Raw genomic sequence first — 17,466 nt, 5'->3', positions numbered from 1 at the left:
CTTTTTTTTTTTTTTTTTTGTTGCCCCACAAATGTAAGACCATGCAGACAATGATGAGGTCTAAAAGGGTCAATTGTCTAAAAAGCTAATTAGCATAACCTAGAAGGCAGCAGTGCCTTCTGGGTTTGATTTTGCTGTTCTTGACCCTTCCATTCCAGTTTTAGACCCATCCTCTTCAATCTTGACTCTTTAAAAGATTTAAAGATTCTATAAATGTGTTTTTATTTCCTTTGTGTGTTCTATTTTCAAATGCGAGAGCCCAAGGTATAATGCTAAGTGCATTGGACTCAGCAGCCGGGGCTAGGCCTCTATCTGCCCTGATCTAGCTGTGAGACAGTAACCGAGTGAGTGAGCTCCTCTGAGCCTCACTTCACATCTGTTAGATGGAGGCAGCTGAAAGGCAGCGGCTGGACCAGGTGTCTTCTAGAGTCCTTTCAACTCTAACATCTGTAGATTTTAGATTTTCAAATTTGTTATACAAATAGTACCTTGAAAAGGCCAAAGAAGTCTTATAAACAATGGATACATTTGCAAATAGCATATAAGAAAACTTGATGTAAGCATTCAAGCCAGAATTATTTAACATGCAACTGCTTATTTCTCATTCACGTATATTCAGCGCTTATCCCAGATATTTTCATAAACAATGCCAATATGACTTATAAAAGCTAACATGCACTATTAACGCAGGTGGGAGAAGGCAGAGGAGAGACAGGTTTTATTTTTCCTGAAAGGAGAGGCCCCTGAGCAGCAGGGTGATGTCCATATTTAGCTCTTCTCTGAAAATGGGGCCATGGTGGGGTCGCCGCGGCAGCAGCTGGGATGAAAGCGGATGGATCATCGCTTCTGTGCACTTATACCAGTGGTTTTCAATTTTTGTTTCATGAGAACTTAGATTTCATTACATGCCTCCAGGGTCTTCATAGAGTGTCATATGAAGACTGTGTTTGGTGTGAGCCTTCTCTGCCATCTCTAGGTCTCGCCCTAAAACTGAACCCAAGTAGATGCCGTGTGGTATGAGAACAGTGCTAGAAATGTTCTGTGTTCACCCGGTCATCCTAGAGATTATAAAGCTCTTCATTAGTTCAGTTTACCTCAGCTCTGCCTACAGTTGATGTGTGTATGCAAGAATATCTTTCACGGTTAAGGATGTTGACTTAAGATTAATATCCCGTTTACGTTTCAGGGAAAAATGGCCCCTAATACCCCGACTGTTGTAGAGGCCTGCCTCCAGGTGAGTGTCCTATACCCCTGCAGGGAGTAGCACAGTAATAAACCATCATCATCATCTGTACATTTCAAGCTCCAGGAGACTCTAATATTGAACTTGAGAAGGAAGACAGGTGAGTGGGTGGGACTTATAGTAACAAGGCATAATTTTCCTGAGTTATAACATTTAATAATCTTTCCCTCAAACTTGAAGGTTTAAACAGCTTAGAAGGGCTAGGATAACAAACTTCTCAGAGCTCACAAATCTAAAGTTGTAAAAATAAAATTTTAAAAATGCTCTGAATGATAGTTCAAGAATTAAGTAATTTTAAGTACTGAAGGCAGACATTTCATAGTCTGTTAATGATATCAATTGCTACTAAGCCATGAAGAAATTCTTCATGATTACTAAGTTAATACTTACTAAAATAACCCACGGTCAACCTGTGGTGATACCTATTTACTTATTTATTTTTTATGTTTGCATCTGTTGAGTAGGTAGATACATTAGAGGTTAGTATGAGTTTTCTATCAAAGATCATGTTATAAAAATATAGGACATGCATTTAAAGTCTGTAATGAAATTTAAAGAAACACTTGAAGAAAGGAAAAAAATAAAATCTCATTCTTACCTTCATTGAATATGGCCTCTTTTGTTGGATAATACTCATTATCATTCTGAGTGTTTGAGAGTATGGGTTTCCAACCTCAGGCAATAATGTCTAAATTTAAGAAAACCAAAGTTTAAGTTTCAGTGTAATTGATAACATTTAGATAGAAGCTACAATGAGATTATTAGACTGTTAAAGTTTAAAAAAAAATCCTTCTACACCGTGTATTTGATTATTGGCTTAGTTTGTTTACCTAAAAACTAAAAATGTGAAAAACAACACACTAAAAATTATTCATTCTTATTGGCACACTTTCCACCAATTAACTGTCTATTGAAAATAAACATCCTTCTCTGGAATTTGACACATATACATCACCGAAATGACACAACAGGTATGTGCAAAGGATATCTTTGGATCATTCACCATGATGTTTAATCCCTTTGTAAGATGGCTCTTTCAAGGCTTTGTGATGGGAGAAAAGGATGTACTTTATTCCTTCAGTGGATCCACTGCAGGACTGTGAACCATTACCATGTTTAGAAAACGCCATCCAAATACCACTGTTCCAAAATTAAGACACACCATCAAATGCTGATTTCTCAAAGGGAATGTGGCCCCTGAGATGTCCCTGGAATCTGGCTAACGGTTTATAAAAGATAACCATCCAGCTGCATGTGGCCTTCAGGGGACGAGGTCATGAAGGATCTGGACTTCATTTCTTCCAATAAGACGGAGTAAAACACTAGTGCTTATTTCTCAAAAAAGAGGTATCAAGAGCTAATACATCATCTGTGACTTCGCCATTGAAAAGGCGAGGTAAAACGTTTTATCACAAAGTCACAAGTTTCAGAAAAAGATCCTAACCAACATTTTTCACAGGAGTTTTGAGGGGGGAAATAGGCAGAAAATTCATTATTTATATTCACAGTCTGTCCCCTATATGAATTTTTTGACATTAAGGTAGATCTTTTTCTGTAACAAATAATGTAAGGATACTTCACATATATGTTTTGAAGTGCCAACTGTCTCTAATGAAAGTGACATGTGGTCTTTTCTTTTTTCTTTTTGTTTTACTTTTTGAAGAAGGTTGAGAGAAGGCACAAGCTATAAGTACAAACCTACGAATCTGCTGCTTTGTGGTAGAGAGATTTTGGCGATTTCGTCTGTAACATTCGATTCAGCAAATATGCATTTAACATTTACTCCAACAATACATGGTGACAGATGAGGAAACTCCCTTAAATTTTATATAAACATTCTTCAGATTCATAGCTCTTGGCCTACTGAATCTTAAATTTTTTATTTTTTAAAAATTGCATTTCTGATCATTTAATTTGAACCACATGCAAACATCTTATACTATTTCTAAATCTTCATCTTAAAGCTAGTTTCTTAATGGGAAGTGGATACCTTTAATTCCTTAAAATATTTTTTTGACATTCATAATGGATATGCAGCTCCATAAACTACCTAAGCCTGAAATTTTGACCCTGTCTCTTCTTCCAAGTTATTATGTATCTACCTTCGTAACAGAAATTGAGGGATTAACGAGACTTAATTCATCTTACCATTGAACCAGTGAGGACTCAGGGAACAAACTATCTGCTGTGTTCTACATGTGAATTCATAAGAAATCCACCACCAAGCACAGTAAGGCAATAACCATCATAGCAATGGTGCTCATGCAAAAATGGTCTATAAATAAGACCTGCAATAAATGTTGACTCTCAAACAAATGATAATTGCTGTTTTTTTCCTAAGGTACTTTTTTTTTTTTTTTTTTTAAGTTTTTTTACTTTTTTTTTTGACAGGGGGAGAGACAGCCATNGAGAGAGGGAACACAAGCAGGGGGAGTGGGAGAGGAAGAAGAAGGCTCCCAGCAGAGCAGGGAGCCCGATGCGGGGTTCGATCCCAGTACCCTGGGATCAGGCTCTGAGCCAAAGGCAGATGCTTAACGACTGAGCCACCCAGGCGCCCCCCTAAGGTACTTTACAAATAAAGTCATTTGTATTCATTTTATATCAAATCTACAATCTCTTTTTAATGAGAGTATATAATTTATTTATAACAAAGGGGTATATAACCTGTTTTCATAAGATTATTGTTTTTGCAACTCATTAATCTGACATAGTCTTAGACTGTAGCTGAACATGGATAAAAGATTTCTGCATTCTCTTGAATATGCAGTTCAGCACCAGGAAGAGTACAGAGTATAAGAACTGAATTTACTCTCCGCCTCTGCTACTGACTGCCTGAAAGAACTGTCTCCAAGCCTCAATCGATTCATCTATAAAATGTTGATAACAATATCCATCTCACTGATTTGTCAGGAGAATTAAATGGAATGATGTATTTAAAGTATTTAGAGCACAGTGATGAACACACAGTAAATGATTTGGAAGTGCTGGGCAATTTCTGTTTAAAGTCATATATTCTGGTTGTTTGATAATACTTTATACAAATAACTTTATACCAGTTAACTGTTATTCATTAAAACATTAAATTCTCTTTCTTATAAAGAACTATATGCCTTACTGTTTTTTTTACTTTGTAATATGTGGTTGCACATGAACACAAAACATTTCTTTGTACATTACCACAAAAACAACGAAAAAAAATACTCACCATATCTGTGCTAACATGTGCAAAAGATGGCACGTTAAATATTCCTTGGATCAGTTCTGGTGGGCTACTAACTCCTAACCATAAGAACATGTTGAGACCATTAGCCAATAAGAATATTCCTTCTTCTGAAAGACGGGACTCAGAGCAACGAATAGCAGCAGGTAGGGTTGTACTTTTGACGTCTAACGTGTGCTGTGCAGGCAAAGGCAGGAGAGTTAGTAAATCTGCTATCCTTCCCTTCCTTTCTTCCTCTCTCCTCCTTTTCCTTTCACCTCCCTCCTCCCTTCTTTCCCATTTAATGAATGCCTACTATGTGCCAGACATTATTCTAGTCATTAGACAGTAACTGTTCAAGCACCATTTTTTGGGAAGGAATAAGAGGCAACAAATAAGTAAAATACACTGAATTTTAAATGGTGTTAAGTGCTATGAAGAAAAGAAGCAGGAAAGTGGGATAGGGTATGTTGGTGCTGCTGGTACAACTTTAAATAGAAGAAGGCTTGTAAATAAGAAGGCTTGCTGGGAAGGTAACTTTTGGGTAGGCCTGAAGAGAGAAGAGATGGGGCCATGGGGATATCTGGGGAAGAGCATTCAGGATGAGGAAATAGTTGGTGCAAAGATCCTAAGGCAAGAGTCTGTCTCAGATGTTTCAGGATCAGCAGGAGGCCAGGGTGGCTGGAGTAGAGTGAGGAAGTGGACAGTAACAGGAGACAAGATCAGACAGAAAAGGAGAGGAGGCTTGTACAGACAGCACTGGGCCAAGGCAGCAGGAAATCCAGTGCTTCCTGAAATGGGAAATCCTAGAGTGTTCTGAGTAGTGGAGGGACAGGAGCTCATAATTATTTTAACAGGATCACTCTAACTTTTATGCTGAACACAGACTGGAGAGGCAAAGGTGCAAGCCTCAAGGCTTATTAGGAGGGTCCTGCTGTAGTCCATGGGAGAGACGATTATGCTCAAATCTGAGTGGTGACAGATGAGGAAGAGAGAAAGTGGTCAGAACCCAGATATTCTTGGAAAGGAGAGCTGGCATGTTTGCTGGTGGATGAGATGTGATGGACAAGGGAACTAAAGCAGTCAAGGGTGACTGCAAGCTTTGGCCTGAAGAATTGGCAAGAGGGAATAGAGGTAAATGGGGATGGAGAAGATTGCAGGAGAGCAGGTGTGGAGTGGAGCTCAGGGCTCAGGTCAGGGTGCCCATTACACACCCACAGAGAGATGCTCAGTAGGCTACAGGATAAACACACCTAGAGTTCAGGACAGAGGTCTGGCTGGAGATACAAATATGGGAATACACATATAAATGGCCCTGAAAGGACAGGTGAGCACCCCACATGATTGAGCACAGACAGACAAGAGAAGCTTCCCAAGGACTGAGCCCCGGGGTATTCTGACAGGAAGAAGAGGATAAGCTAGCAAAAGCAGCAGGAGAAGTGGCCAGGGAAGCAGAAGTCAAGTGAAGAAGGTATTCCTAGAGGAAGAGATCAACTGTGTCAGATACTGCTGACAGTAAGAGGAGGACTGAGAACTGCCCTCTGGATTTAGCAGCACGGTGGCCACTGGTGACCTTGGGAAGAGGATTTTAGTGGGGTGGTGATGCTCTTATCCCTTAGGGTTCTAGTTTCTCTGGCATATAGATTGTTGCTAATCCAATTTTATCTGAAAATCAATCATTTTGTAATAATTCATACCTAACATTCATATTGATTGAGAGAATTAGTAGTTTTTAATTCCCAACCTAAACTAACTCTAATACTAATCATACTGTTAGTGAGAGTCCGAGTATGACTTTCAACATAGGAATTAGAAATAAGCTACCAACCTTCCCTTCTTTTATCCCTCGATTATAACTTGAACTTGTTATGTTTCAGGGGAAAAGAGCTTAGTTGCAGAGTACAGAGGCATTAAAGACATTAAGGATTGACGTCAAATAAATGGAATATATGCAAAGTAAATTCTCCAAGGGCAAGTGAAGTTGGTCCCTTGTACAGTGTAGGTGGCCTCAAATATATGCTGACTTTTAGACATTCATACATTGTACAGAAACAAAGACATGTGTGCACATAAGAACCCCTACACACATGGATCAGTTGCCTTTAATGCTAAAAGGTACATTTCTTGAACTGAAGGTTGGCTTGCTCCAATATGTTTACTGACTTTTTGGTCTGCCAATTTGGGCATGAGGAAAGAAAGGCAATCATCTGAGCAATTCACTGGAGTAGAGACACCTCAAATCCCCCACCATCACCGTCACCACACTGAACACATGTTGATACATATACTTGCTTAAGGAGCCTCTGCTCTCAGTCCCACATGACACATTCTGAAGGAATTTGTGACTTTAAATTTCTTCTTAAGAACAAAATGTTCCAGATAGAACATATGGAAAAGGACAAAATATGATTCCCTTCCAGACTCCTTTAGGAAATGCAGCACTGCCTTGTACTTACTATTGGCAGAAGCTGTGGGTAGAAGAAAAGCTGAGAGTCGGCCACACCCATGGTCATGACCAGCTGTCTCTGATATGCCCGCTCATCTGTTGAGATCTCTGGTCTGCTAAGCAGCACACAGTTTTTTAACAAACAATTCATGTACACTGGTAATACTTTCATGGAATCTGGTAAAATAAGCTGAAAAAGAAAGACATTTGTTTCATACGCTTGGCCTTCATGAGGAAGAACCCCTGAGCTTTACCTGTAAGACAAAGACATTTGTTTTTGAGGTAATTGAGGATTAAATGATAACACATATAAGCACACAGAGCACAGAAACTGACACACACGTGGTATTCAAACAATGGCAGTTCGTTTTCTCTAGGTGCTTTGGCAGAATGCAATCCCAGCTCTGCCTCTTAACAGGTGTGTGACCCTGGGCAAATCATTCTCTCTTTTCCTAGGTTTTCTCATCTAAAACTGGAACAGCCCATCTCCTGCATGATCATGGGATTGTTAGGAGGATTAAATGATTATTAATTTGTAAAGTCCTTATAACGGTACCTAGCACACAGTATCATACATGTTTATTAAATACAATTAAATAAATGATTTCCTAATCTGTCTTACCAACCTCTACCTCTTGCGTTCAAGAACAGTGTTTTTTTCAACTGCCTGTGAGATATCTCTTCCTTTATGGGCTTCATGCATCTCAAATTCACACAGTTAGTCATAAACTCATCAAACACACATTAAATGCCACCGTGTCTTAGGTTCTATGCAAAGTGTCGACGATAGAGGAATAAGGGACAGTCGATGTCACAAGATGCCAAAGTCCATCAGAGATAGCAGACATATGAATCAATAAAACATAATAAGGAGGTTGCGACACGATAGATATAAACTAAAATAGGAAATGCTTCTTGGATTTAGGTGAGTCACTGCTGAATGGTAACAGGCAAAATCAAACTCCTACAATTCCATAATCATGTTCATCCTCTTATGTTTCCTATTTGAGATATTAGAACTACCAGGTGAACCCAATTTCATTTTTTCTTTACCTTCTATTAGTAAATGAATTATTTTAATTTTGTCTTTCTGATCCACCTGTACTTTCCTCTCCATCCCTACTTTGGCTTATGTGACCTCACTCTACTCCGAAGTACATATGATACTGCAAATAACAACACAATGGAGCCCCTCGAGATATGTAGTCTATAAATTCATGATCGCTTTCTTAGCGTTCTCTCTTAATGATGAAAAGAATATATGCTTATCAGAATCCACACTGAAAAGAAAATTTCCCTCAAGGCTCCATTAGGGTTTATTCCTTCATTTAAATCTTTTCATATCCTAAGTTTCTCCTCATGATCTACTCAGGAAAGAATGTGTAAGACAGTTTTCTAATTGGTCCCGGCAAACATATTGCAGGACAATTCTCCTTTGTGGTTTGTTTCCCCTCTCCTTTTAATCTCCTTTCAGAGAATCAAAGACAGTTAAATGCATGTTTCCTCATCAGAGTAGAATACTCTTCTTCTTTTTTCTCTAGCATAAAAGGTTTTTATTTGACAACATATGCTACATTACTTTTTCAACCGAGGAAAAATATGATCAAAAGATGTAGGAACCAGATCATAATCCTATTTCAGAGCCATGTGACCTTAATGCTGTTTCTGGGCCAGTTACCAGTTAGGTGTCTTACATAGTATGGATTAAGAANATGAATTAAGAATATTCGTAGATTCTCATATAGAAGCATGTACACACAGTTTTTTAAATATTATCTTGTAGTTTCACTGGTTGCTGCTCATTAATCAGGTTATCTTAAGACAGTTTAGAAATCTGTTGTCCTAAATGCCACCAAGGGGTGAGGCTCCTGTCATACAATGACGCTACAGGACTAAAAGTCTGATCAGAAGAGATTGGGTGAGAGGAGACCGACAGAAGAAAACAGAAGAGGTAAAAAAGGAGGAAAACTGATGAAGAAGAAGAAAAACGGAGTTAGGATGAAAAAAAATAAGGAGACATTCTTTGTCAATGTTTTGGAGGTGGGGAAGAAAATGTGGCAGCAGATGGGCCCTATAAATCTTTCCCCAATTCTCTAGATACCCTCCATGAACAATAATCATTCTTGGGGGAAAAAAGTACAGGTGAGGAAGGCGTAGAAATTCAGATGCATCCAGTTTGACTGACTTTATAGAATTCTTCTCTGAGTTTTGAAATGACAAATAGTAATGAATTAAAAAAATACTATTACTTTGCAATTAAGGGCATTTGACTTGCCTTTTGAAGTCACTGTACTCCCATACGATGTAATATATTTAAGTTTGGAAGTATGAGTTATTAGATTTAATAAAAAGAATCTACCTTACTTATGTAAGCTTAATAAATTGCTCTAATGTTGTTTATAGTTTTATGTCTTAACCCAGCATCAAAATATGACCTCCAGAGTAGATGTCTCCTTAAATTTTGTACACTAAGTGCCTCCCTAGCCTCAAGCTAGTCCTGGCCCTGGAAGTTCGGTAAAACCAGATCTTCTGAGATCCAATGTCATATAATCCAAGTACACAGCTCCTTAAGTCCTACTTAGATCAGGGGAACTTTGGGCTCCGCAGTAAAAGACTGGAATTCTTTTAGGAATTTTAGATATTGTTTCTCACAAGTGAACGATGGGAGGGCAGCACATTTGAAGTTGTATTCTCTGAAGAGAACCCCAAGCCCAGTCATTTCATGTGCCTAAGTAATGGTATATTTCAATATACTACTGTCACTAAGTCTCATAAGCCCTATGTTTTCCCCACTCCATGCTGGACAATCACAAGATATCTAAATTATATCATTTCTTAAAGCACATCACTGGTCGAAATGTACACTTGAAATGGGTTCATGGAGAAAGCAAAATCACATAAGAACAGGAATAATCTCTATCAACTTTTTCAGAGAAAATGTGGTATCATCATATTTTTCCTCCAGAAATAATTAAACCGCATAACCAGATGATCTAGTAGTAGAGACAAAGCTTTTAACTTTTAAACCAGGATGAACGGACAGATTTGATTTCTTTCCTTAAATAGGCAACAGATTTGTTTTTAACTTAAGGTCTTTGAATCCAATTGCTTTAACGTTAGCAAATAAACTTTCAGAGAGGACACTAACTGTACCTGTTCTCCTTCAACTAATCCTTCTAAAGTATGAGATACTCCAGAGACAGAATACTGTTCCCAGAGCTGTAAAACAAACAGTAAAGCTGGGGAGTAAAATGCTCGTGATTGGACTTGATCCAGGTGCACCTGGTGGGCTTTGTATAAATTAAACAAGTGCACCATGAAATCGTACTGATATTGGAATTTAGTTACTGAAGTGTCACATCTTCTGGCTAATAAAGAGGATTGACACACAGAGATTCAAGCGTTGCTTATGTAATGACTGTCAACACAGGAGATAGAAGAATGGGTGGCTAATTTAGTCACTTAGAACAGCACAGAAATAAATTTTTGTTTAAAGTCCAAGCTAATAACTGTATTTTATTTTCCTTCTTTACCCAGATTATGAAATTTGCCCCCCCCCATTTTAACTACATTACCTCTGCTGCTAAAGCCTTTTTGTTAAAAAAGATTTTATTTATTTGAGAGCGAGCAAGCAAGCGCATGAGTAGGGGGGAGAGGCAGAGGGAGAGGGAGAAGCAGGCTCCCTGCTGAGCACAGAGCCCGACACAGAGCTCCATCCCAGGACCCCGAGATCATGACCTGAGCCAAAGGCAGATGCTTAACCGACTGAGCCACCAAGGCACCCAAGGCTTATTTTCGAGGGGGTTTCAGACATCCTCTCAGCACCCACTACTTTTGACAGTGAGTTAACCAGAAAGTTTTTCCATCTGTTGCTGTCTTCTCCTTCAATCCAAATTCTATATTCAGATATTCAACATACAATTATGAAAAGTACCATTTAGCTTTGACTGACATAGGGAAAAATGTGGACAAGAGAACAGGTCCAAAAATAAATGTGAACGTGAGGTTCTTTTTCTTTTACCCGAGAGAGTCTAAATGAGATTTATTTAAAGGATCTTCTAAGATTTTCAAATTAGTAGATGATACCCAGAGACATATCCTTCAAAACCCTTTATACCTATTATTAACTTTTAAATATAAAGATTTCCACTATTTAGATATTATAATTATGTTAATAAAATATAAAGAAATCATTCCTGCCATTTGCTCATATCAACTGATTGTTAACATGCCCAAAAAGATATTTAAGCACACACATTTCTCAACCATATATTCATCTTTATAAGCAAAAGAGAATCCATTTATATTATGACATTTCTTACATATAACATTCTGTTATTTATACATAATGTAGTGACTGTCGACCCAATATGCACACACATTTTTTGGTTCATGCATCTTGTAAAGCCACTGAGTTTTTTAATGTTGTCTATAAAAAGACCATAGTCTCTCCAAATGCATTCTCAGTCTTCTTGGTTGTATAGTTTATTATGCACAGCATCTAAGTGCCTGGAACATCATAAGCCTTCAATAGCCAAATGCTGAAAGGACGCACATTTAGTATCCCTTGTAACGTTTCAGGATCGAAGTACAGTAGGTGGCTCACCTGGCTTGCTGCAGATGGACTTGCACAGTTCTTTCGGTAACAGGCCAACATATGGGCAGTCTGATTAACCAGAATTTCCCGGATGACCTTCAAGGGCTGGTGTAGAACTGCTTTAAATGCTAGTTGCACAAAACAATCAAAAGGGCATCAAAGCCTTAGCTCAGAAATCAATCCCTTCAAATAATAATAATAATAATAATAATAACAATAAACAAACTGTTATTATCTTCAGACCACCCAGCAAGGAGTAACAGTGTTAAAATGCTGGGGCGCCTGGGTGGCACTGCGGTTGAGTGTCTGCCTTCGGCTCAGGGCGTGATCCCAGCGTTATGGGATCGAGCCCCACATCAGGCTCTTCTGCTATGAGCCTGCTTCTTCCTCTCCCACTCCCCCTGCTTGTGCTCCCTCTCTCGCTGGCTGTCTCTATCTCTGTCGAATAAATAAATAAAATCTTTAAAAAAAAAATGTTGAAGTCATTTGTTAATGTTATCCATTTTACTAAGTATGCCAACATACCCAATGGAGAACCAGGGCCTACCTCTAACAAAAGGCAGGTAATTGGTCCAGATTTTTCCACTGGATATTATAAATAGCACTCAACACACAGAGAAAAGAAAGACCAATTTGCCATCTTCCAATGTCCTGAATTCCTATGGGCTGGATTGCTGTTTCCTCTAAACCTTAGTGTAGAATCTCAGACGGGGTTTGTGGAAGGGAGAAGGAACCAAAGAAAATTCCAACCTGGGCCCCTCCCATTTCGTAATTATCATAGTATGGACAGGCAAGTTCAGCCCAACATTAGGGACAGTCCCTTTCCATTATCCCCAGGTGCTAGAGGGCATACTCGCATGCCATAATAACAGTCTAAGTATTACATTCCTAAATTTCAACTCAGAACCCACCCCCATCCCCCCCGAAGGAAACTTTGAATAAAACTGTATAGTGTGGGCCTGAACTGAGTTATCTCATTACTAATCTGGAATTAGAGATGCTGACTATTCTCCCTGGCACTCAGCTTTTGTAAGTTCTGAATGTGCCCACCAAAAGGCTGTGCTACCACAGTAGCTGTCAGTTACTAATTAACCAACAAGTCTTGACTGATTTATTAGGCAAGATACACTGCACCACAGCATTGGCAAAGCGTTACCTGACTTGGCAAAGAAGTTGATAAGAGCATCTGTCTCACAGCTCTTATAGAGATCAGCCAATTGGGAGCTGCAGTTCAAGCTAAGATTGTGAATCCGAAGTCTTCTCTGACCTCCGATGGTTGTGTAAAGCACAGCACACTGCAGAGGCAACATCAAGGACACATGTTTTTCTGGTCAACATGTCCACCCAAGCTAGCCTGATCTTATTTACAGTTAGAGAACAGTTACAGCTCAAAGACCTCTAAATTCTTCCACAGATCCTTTTAATGGTTGAACAATAACAAATCAGGGAGGTGAGGTATAAAGACAATTTATACACTGGGTTTCTATGTAGCACTTCACTGGTTTAAACTTAAGTTTTAACCAATCTTTCACACATAAGTATGTTTGCATCTACTGCTAGTCTACCTTCACATATCTCAGATTTCATTACCAGGGATTCAGGTCCAGAAATAAGACCTTCATGTTCATGATCATAGCCCTATTCAAGTCTCACTTCCCTTAAAAACACACAGCTAACTTTGATGATGTACTTAAGTCTTATGCTGATGATATATGCATTTCAAGAATGCAAACAAGTATACACTTCTTCAAACATCAGTTAGAGTTCTTCCTCAGCTTACTGCCAACCCCTCTCCATTCTTTAAGGGTGATACTAGTATCTGAAAACTATGCCCATTAGATATAATTGTTCTTGTTATAATTCAAGATCTCCATGGCTTCTACTTAAATTTATTTACTACAAAACCAATTTATATTTGCATGTACCATACAATGCCCTTAACGTGGTGGCTGACATATGGTAGGAATGCAACAAAGGAATGAATGGGTGCTAAAGCCTAAAAGAATTGAACATTGTTGGCAGTCAGTTTGCTAATGCCTCCAACACTGACCACAGTTTGCTGGGCTCTCATGCGATGACATACAATTGTGACTTCATACAAATGGCATATGTAAATAAGGGTGTAGAGAATACACAATGGAGTGCTGTAATCGAATGACTTCTGCCTTGGGAGAAATAGAGTTGAATCTCTTTACAGAGAAACTAACACAGTTGATGGTATTTTAGTCTCCCTACTGACCGTTGTCAGTAACAAACTAAAGTAAACATTTCTTGCCAAAGGTGGGAACACGTTTTTAATCACCTGGATTAAGGCTCCACTGTCTTCACCCAGTTTGTCATCGTGCTTGAATTCCACTGTCACTGCCTTGTCACAATCAATGGCTGCCATTTCTACATCAGTGGTGTTGTTCATAAAAATTCCACCAAAGAAATCAGTGGCTCTGAAACCTAATGATGAGGAAAAAGGGAAATTTTGTTCCTATTTAATTTATTGCTATTTTCTCTGTTGGCCCATTATTAATTTGAAGAGGAAACAATTACACAACAGAGACGTGAAAAATAGTATAACTGAAAATTACCTGTGCTGGTACGAACCCTCATAATCGCATCGAATCCTATTTTCTTTTCAATATCATTTCTGAGATCATTCAAAAATTGTTGGCTATCCATGTGCATCTGAAAAATAAAGTAGGATCAATGCCCACCAGATGGCAGTAAAATGCTTAAAATAACGATTCTCATTTTTAAAATCTTGATTAAAACCCACTTTACCCAGATATCTTAGAAAGGACTCGTAAAACTTTTTCAATTTTACTTCATTTGCAATCTTTGGTCTTACCAAATCCCTTAACTAGTTTACAATATAAACACGTAGCTAGGTGATTAAAAATTATTATATTGATGCTAAATAAAAATAGATGATGATTTAACATTTGTCATTTATGTTGGAGGAACACTCATTCCCACTCCATGTTTCCATGGATAGGTACATAAGTCAGAGGCACTCCCCTGGCCCCTTTTTCTCAGGTGAGAGGTGACTTACCTGATTAGTAAGTCTGAGTAGAGGAACTGGGTAGGCATAACTTAATCTATTCTGGATCCTCTTTCTGGGGGGGGCAGCCTGCCTGTAGGAGCACACATTTCTTGCCCCTCAATATGGTAAGTTTCAAAGGTACAGCTGTCCACAAGACAAGCTTGTAATTATGCCCACCCTGTGCCTGGGTATATAAGTTTGTTACGTTGAAGGGTAAAAGCATTAGTAAGCCCACTTGCCCACAGACCTAAGTCTGTATGGTGCTGACATTTTTACTATCCCATGATTTTTGTCTCTTAATTCAGGCTTGGAAGAGAAGGGTATCATGAATTGATCCCCCAAATCATAACAATTTAAAACAAATACATAGTCACTTTTAAAAACAATATCTTAAATATATTTAAAATACTAAAAGTTTATATAGAATATATTTTTCCCCACCATGGAAGCTTACACTGAAATTCACCTGTGAGGCTACATGAGCTCAATCTGTTGCCAAACAGGGAGTAGGAAAGCAACTGCTTAACCACATATACATCGTCTCCATTTGTTCTAGAATTTACATTTGACAGTTGCCCGCAAGGGGGCACAGCTTTTTAACCTATGATTTAAGCACCTCAAGTCAAATGGCAGTAGAAAACCTGAGGTGAACAAGTTACTGGCTTTTACCTGGAAATTGTTGTATTTGTAAAGGGTTCCACCGGTGAGCTGAGGCACGAGACCCAAAGAGGCCACGTCCACATACTGGCTGGGAAAGAGGAAGAGGGTCACACAGCAGCCGTGAGCCACACAATCCTTGGCCAGTGAGTCGTAGACATTTGTTTGAGGCTGGAAAAGTATCTGAAGAAAAAGATGCACAAAGGGAAAAAGAAAACCACAAAATGTTTTTGGTTTCAATTTCTAATTTCTGTTGAATTCTTTTAAAATGAAAGAGAAATTGTTTCCAGTTAAGTGAACGGGGCTGAAGGAGCGAATCATGGCCATCACCAGTGCAGCAGCCATTCACTGAGCACCCAGAGTGGTCCAGGCTCCTGCTGTAGGGAACATATGTGTGCGGGTAATGTTCTGATCCTCCAACAATGCTAATGAAACCGAGCTCGCTGTCTTACCTATCCAGACCTACGTGAGGAAACCTGTCTAGTGTCATGTGGCCAGTAAGGTGCCTACGTCCTGGTCTTATCCTTCCCCCTGACTTCCCCCCAGTAATGGCTACACAGTCAGAGGGTTGGAGCAAAGCAGACTTTGAGCACTGGGTACTTCTGCTTCCTGTCTGAGGAGTGTTGTTATATGGTGCAGTCTACGTTCTCCCTCTACCTTTATCTTCTTCCTGCACTTCCTCCCATTTCCCCCATTTCTGTAACGGTCTTATCACCTAGTCTCTTACACAGATTATACAACGAAAAAAGTTTGAGGCCTTATTTTAATTTAGGTATATTTCAGAAATCAGCTTTTTTAGGAATATAAGATTTCTTAAATTATATGCAATTCAAAATATTCCTGCAATAAAAAATGTCCTGGATTTATGCATTACATTTAGCTTCTCTCCCTTTCTTACACAAAGGACGCCTTCACGCTTTCTTTACTCCCCTTTAAAAACTGATACCTTCACTCTTTCTTTACTCCCCTTTAAAAGGGATACTTCAAAGGGCCATTGTTTACAAATACCTTCTCTTTGTCTGTATTAATCAGCTTTTTGTCATCTCTGTTTTTCAGCTTCCCTGGTGCTTCTGCAGTCGGCAAGGAGGAATGGAAGATGAACAGCTTCCCCGGACAGTCTGCTGCCTAAAAGAAAAAAATACATATAGAAAATGTCTTGGGTGGGGAAATTATACTTTAAGGGAATCAGAAAATAAATTAAAATATAGGTACTTTCAACGAGTCAAACACTACACACACATTATTAAGAGGATTAAATTATATATACGTTTACCTGTAATATATATATATATATATAATTTGCATTAATGCATATAATTTATAAATACATACTATATATAATTTAATCCTCTTAATAACCTTTGTGTCCTTGGGCAAGAACTATTCTCTCCATTTATAGACTGGGAAACTGAGGCTTAGATAAGATAGTGATTTTCCTAAAGCCACACAAGTTGTAAATTAAACAGCCAATATTTGAATGTAGATCCCTATACCATGGTGCTTTAAAAAACCAGTAGGATGTATTACAGGGAAAATACTTTCTTGGTTAGCCTACAGAACATTCTTTCAGGACCAAGTGAATCCCATGATGCAAAAATAAACAGAAGTCCCAGGATCATGGTGCAACAGAAGCTCCTCTTTGAAACCTTTAGTCCACATCGATTACACCTAAAGTGGTATTTCAAGGAAGAATGCACAAGAATGTAAGTGTTGTGACAACAAGAGACACAAGAAAGCAGCTATCAGGCAATGTGACAAAAGGAAAAAAATGTGACTGAGATTATAGATCTGTAGTCCCTGGGGAGCAATAAAAAGATGATTTAGGCTCCACAAAAGTTGATTCAGCATTAGAAATATTTAAAATCTTATTTGAGGACCTAAGAAGTAATCCACTAAGCAAAATTTACTGAAATTAAAAGATTCAATATATTGACCCTTCCAACCTTGCTCCAAACGATCCTGGCATATTGCTGGCAGAGCACGCCCAGCAATTAAGGTTAACTGTTCTGATCATGAATGGTGCATTTCTTCTTAAGAGTCCTGGAGCCGTTCTACTACATGATAAAGTCCATATTCCTTTATCTGTGTGGGAGTAGCGAGGGTAAAAAAGTGAGATGAGTTGTTGCCAACATTCGCTGTGCGCAGCTCAGCTCCATGCCAGGCCCTATTTAATACTCACAACCTGGTGGAGAAGATAATGTTGTCTGCATTTTAAGGCTAGGAAAACTGAGGGTCATCCAATTTGCCCCAGGTCACACAGCCAGTCACCCTCTGGCCCTTCAAGCCCCTC

The 17,466-nt window shown here is 38.8% G+C and overlaps 1 protein-coding gene across 3 annotated transcripts in view; it reads right to left on the bottom strand.

The window, feature by feature from the left end:
* The window catches only part of SEC24D (SEC24 homolog D, COPII coat complex component), a 107,366-nt gene that overhangs the window by 12,499 nt on the left and 77,401 nt on the right, over positions 1–17,466 (bottom strand). For all 3 annotated transcript variants that reach the window (XM_019798919.2, XM_019798920.2, XM_034671300.1), the window contains exons 14-22: positions 16,185–16,301; positions 15,189–15,359; positions 14,065–14,161; positions 13,788–13,933; positions 12,642–12,780; positions 11,495–11,613; positions 6,899–7,078; positions 4,449–4,640; positions 1,842–1,931 (exon numbers count right to left, since the gene is read on the bottom strand). In XM_019798919.2, coding sequence (XP_019654478.2) covers positions 1,842–1,931; positions 4,449–4,640; positions 6,899–7,078; positions 11,495–11,613; positions 12,642–12,780; positions 13,788–13,933; positions 14,065–14,161; positions 15,189–15,359; positions 16,185–16,301 — 1,251 coding nt within the window. The remainder of the gene's footprint in view (positions 1–1,841; positions 1,932–4,448; positions 4,641–6,898; positions 7,079–11,494; positions 11,614–12,641; positions 12,781–13,787; positions 13,934–14,064; positions 14,162–15,188; positions 15,360–16,184; positions 16,302–17,466) is intronic.

The sequence above is a fragment of the Ailuropoda melanoleuca genome, chromosome 11 (genome assembly GCF_002007445.2).
Source record: "Ailuropoda melanoleuca isolate Jingjing chromosome 11, ASM200744v2, whole genome shotgun sequence".
Taxonomy (NCBI): Eukaryota; Metazoa; Chordata; class Mammalia; order Carnivora; family Ursidae; genus Ailuropoda; species Ailuropoda melanoleuca.
Note: the sequence above shows the minus strand (reverse complement) of the source record. Positions and strands in the feature narration are given on the sequence as shown.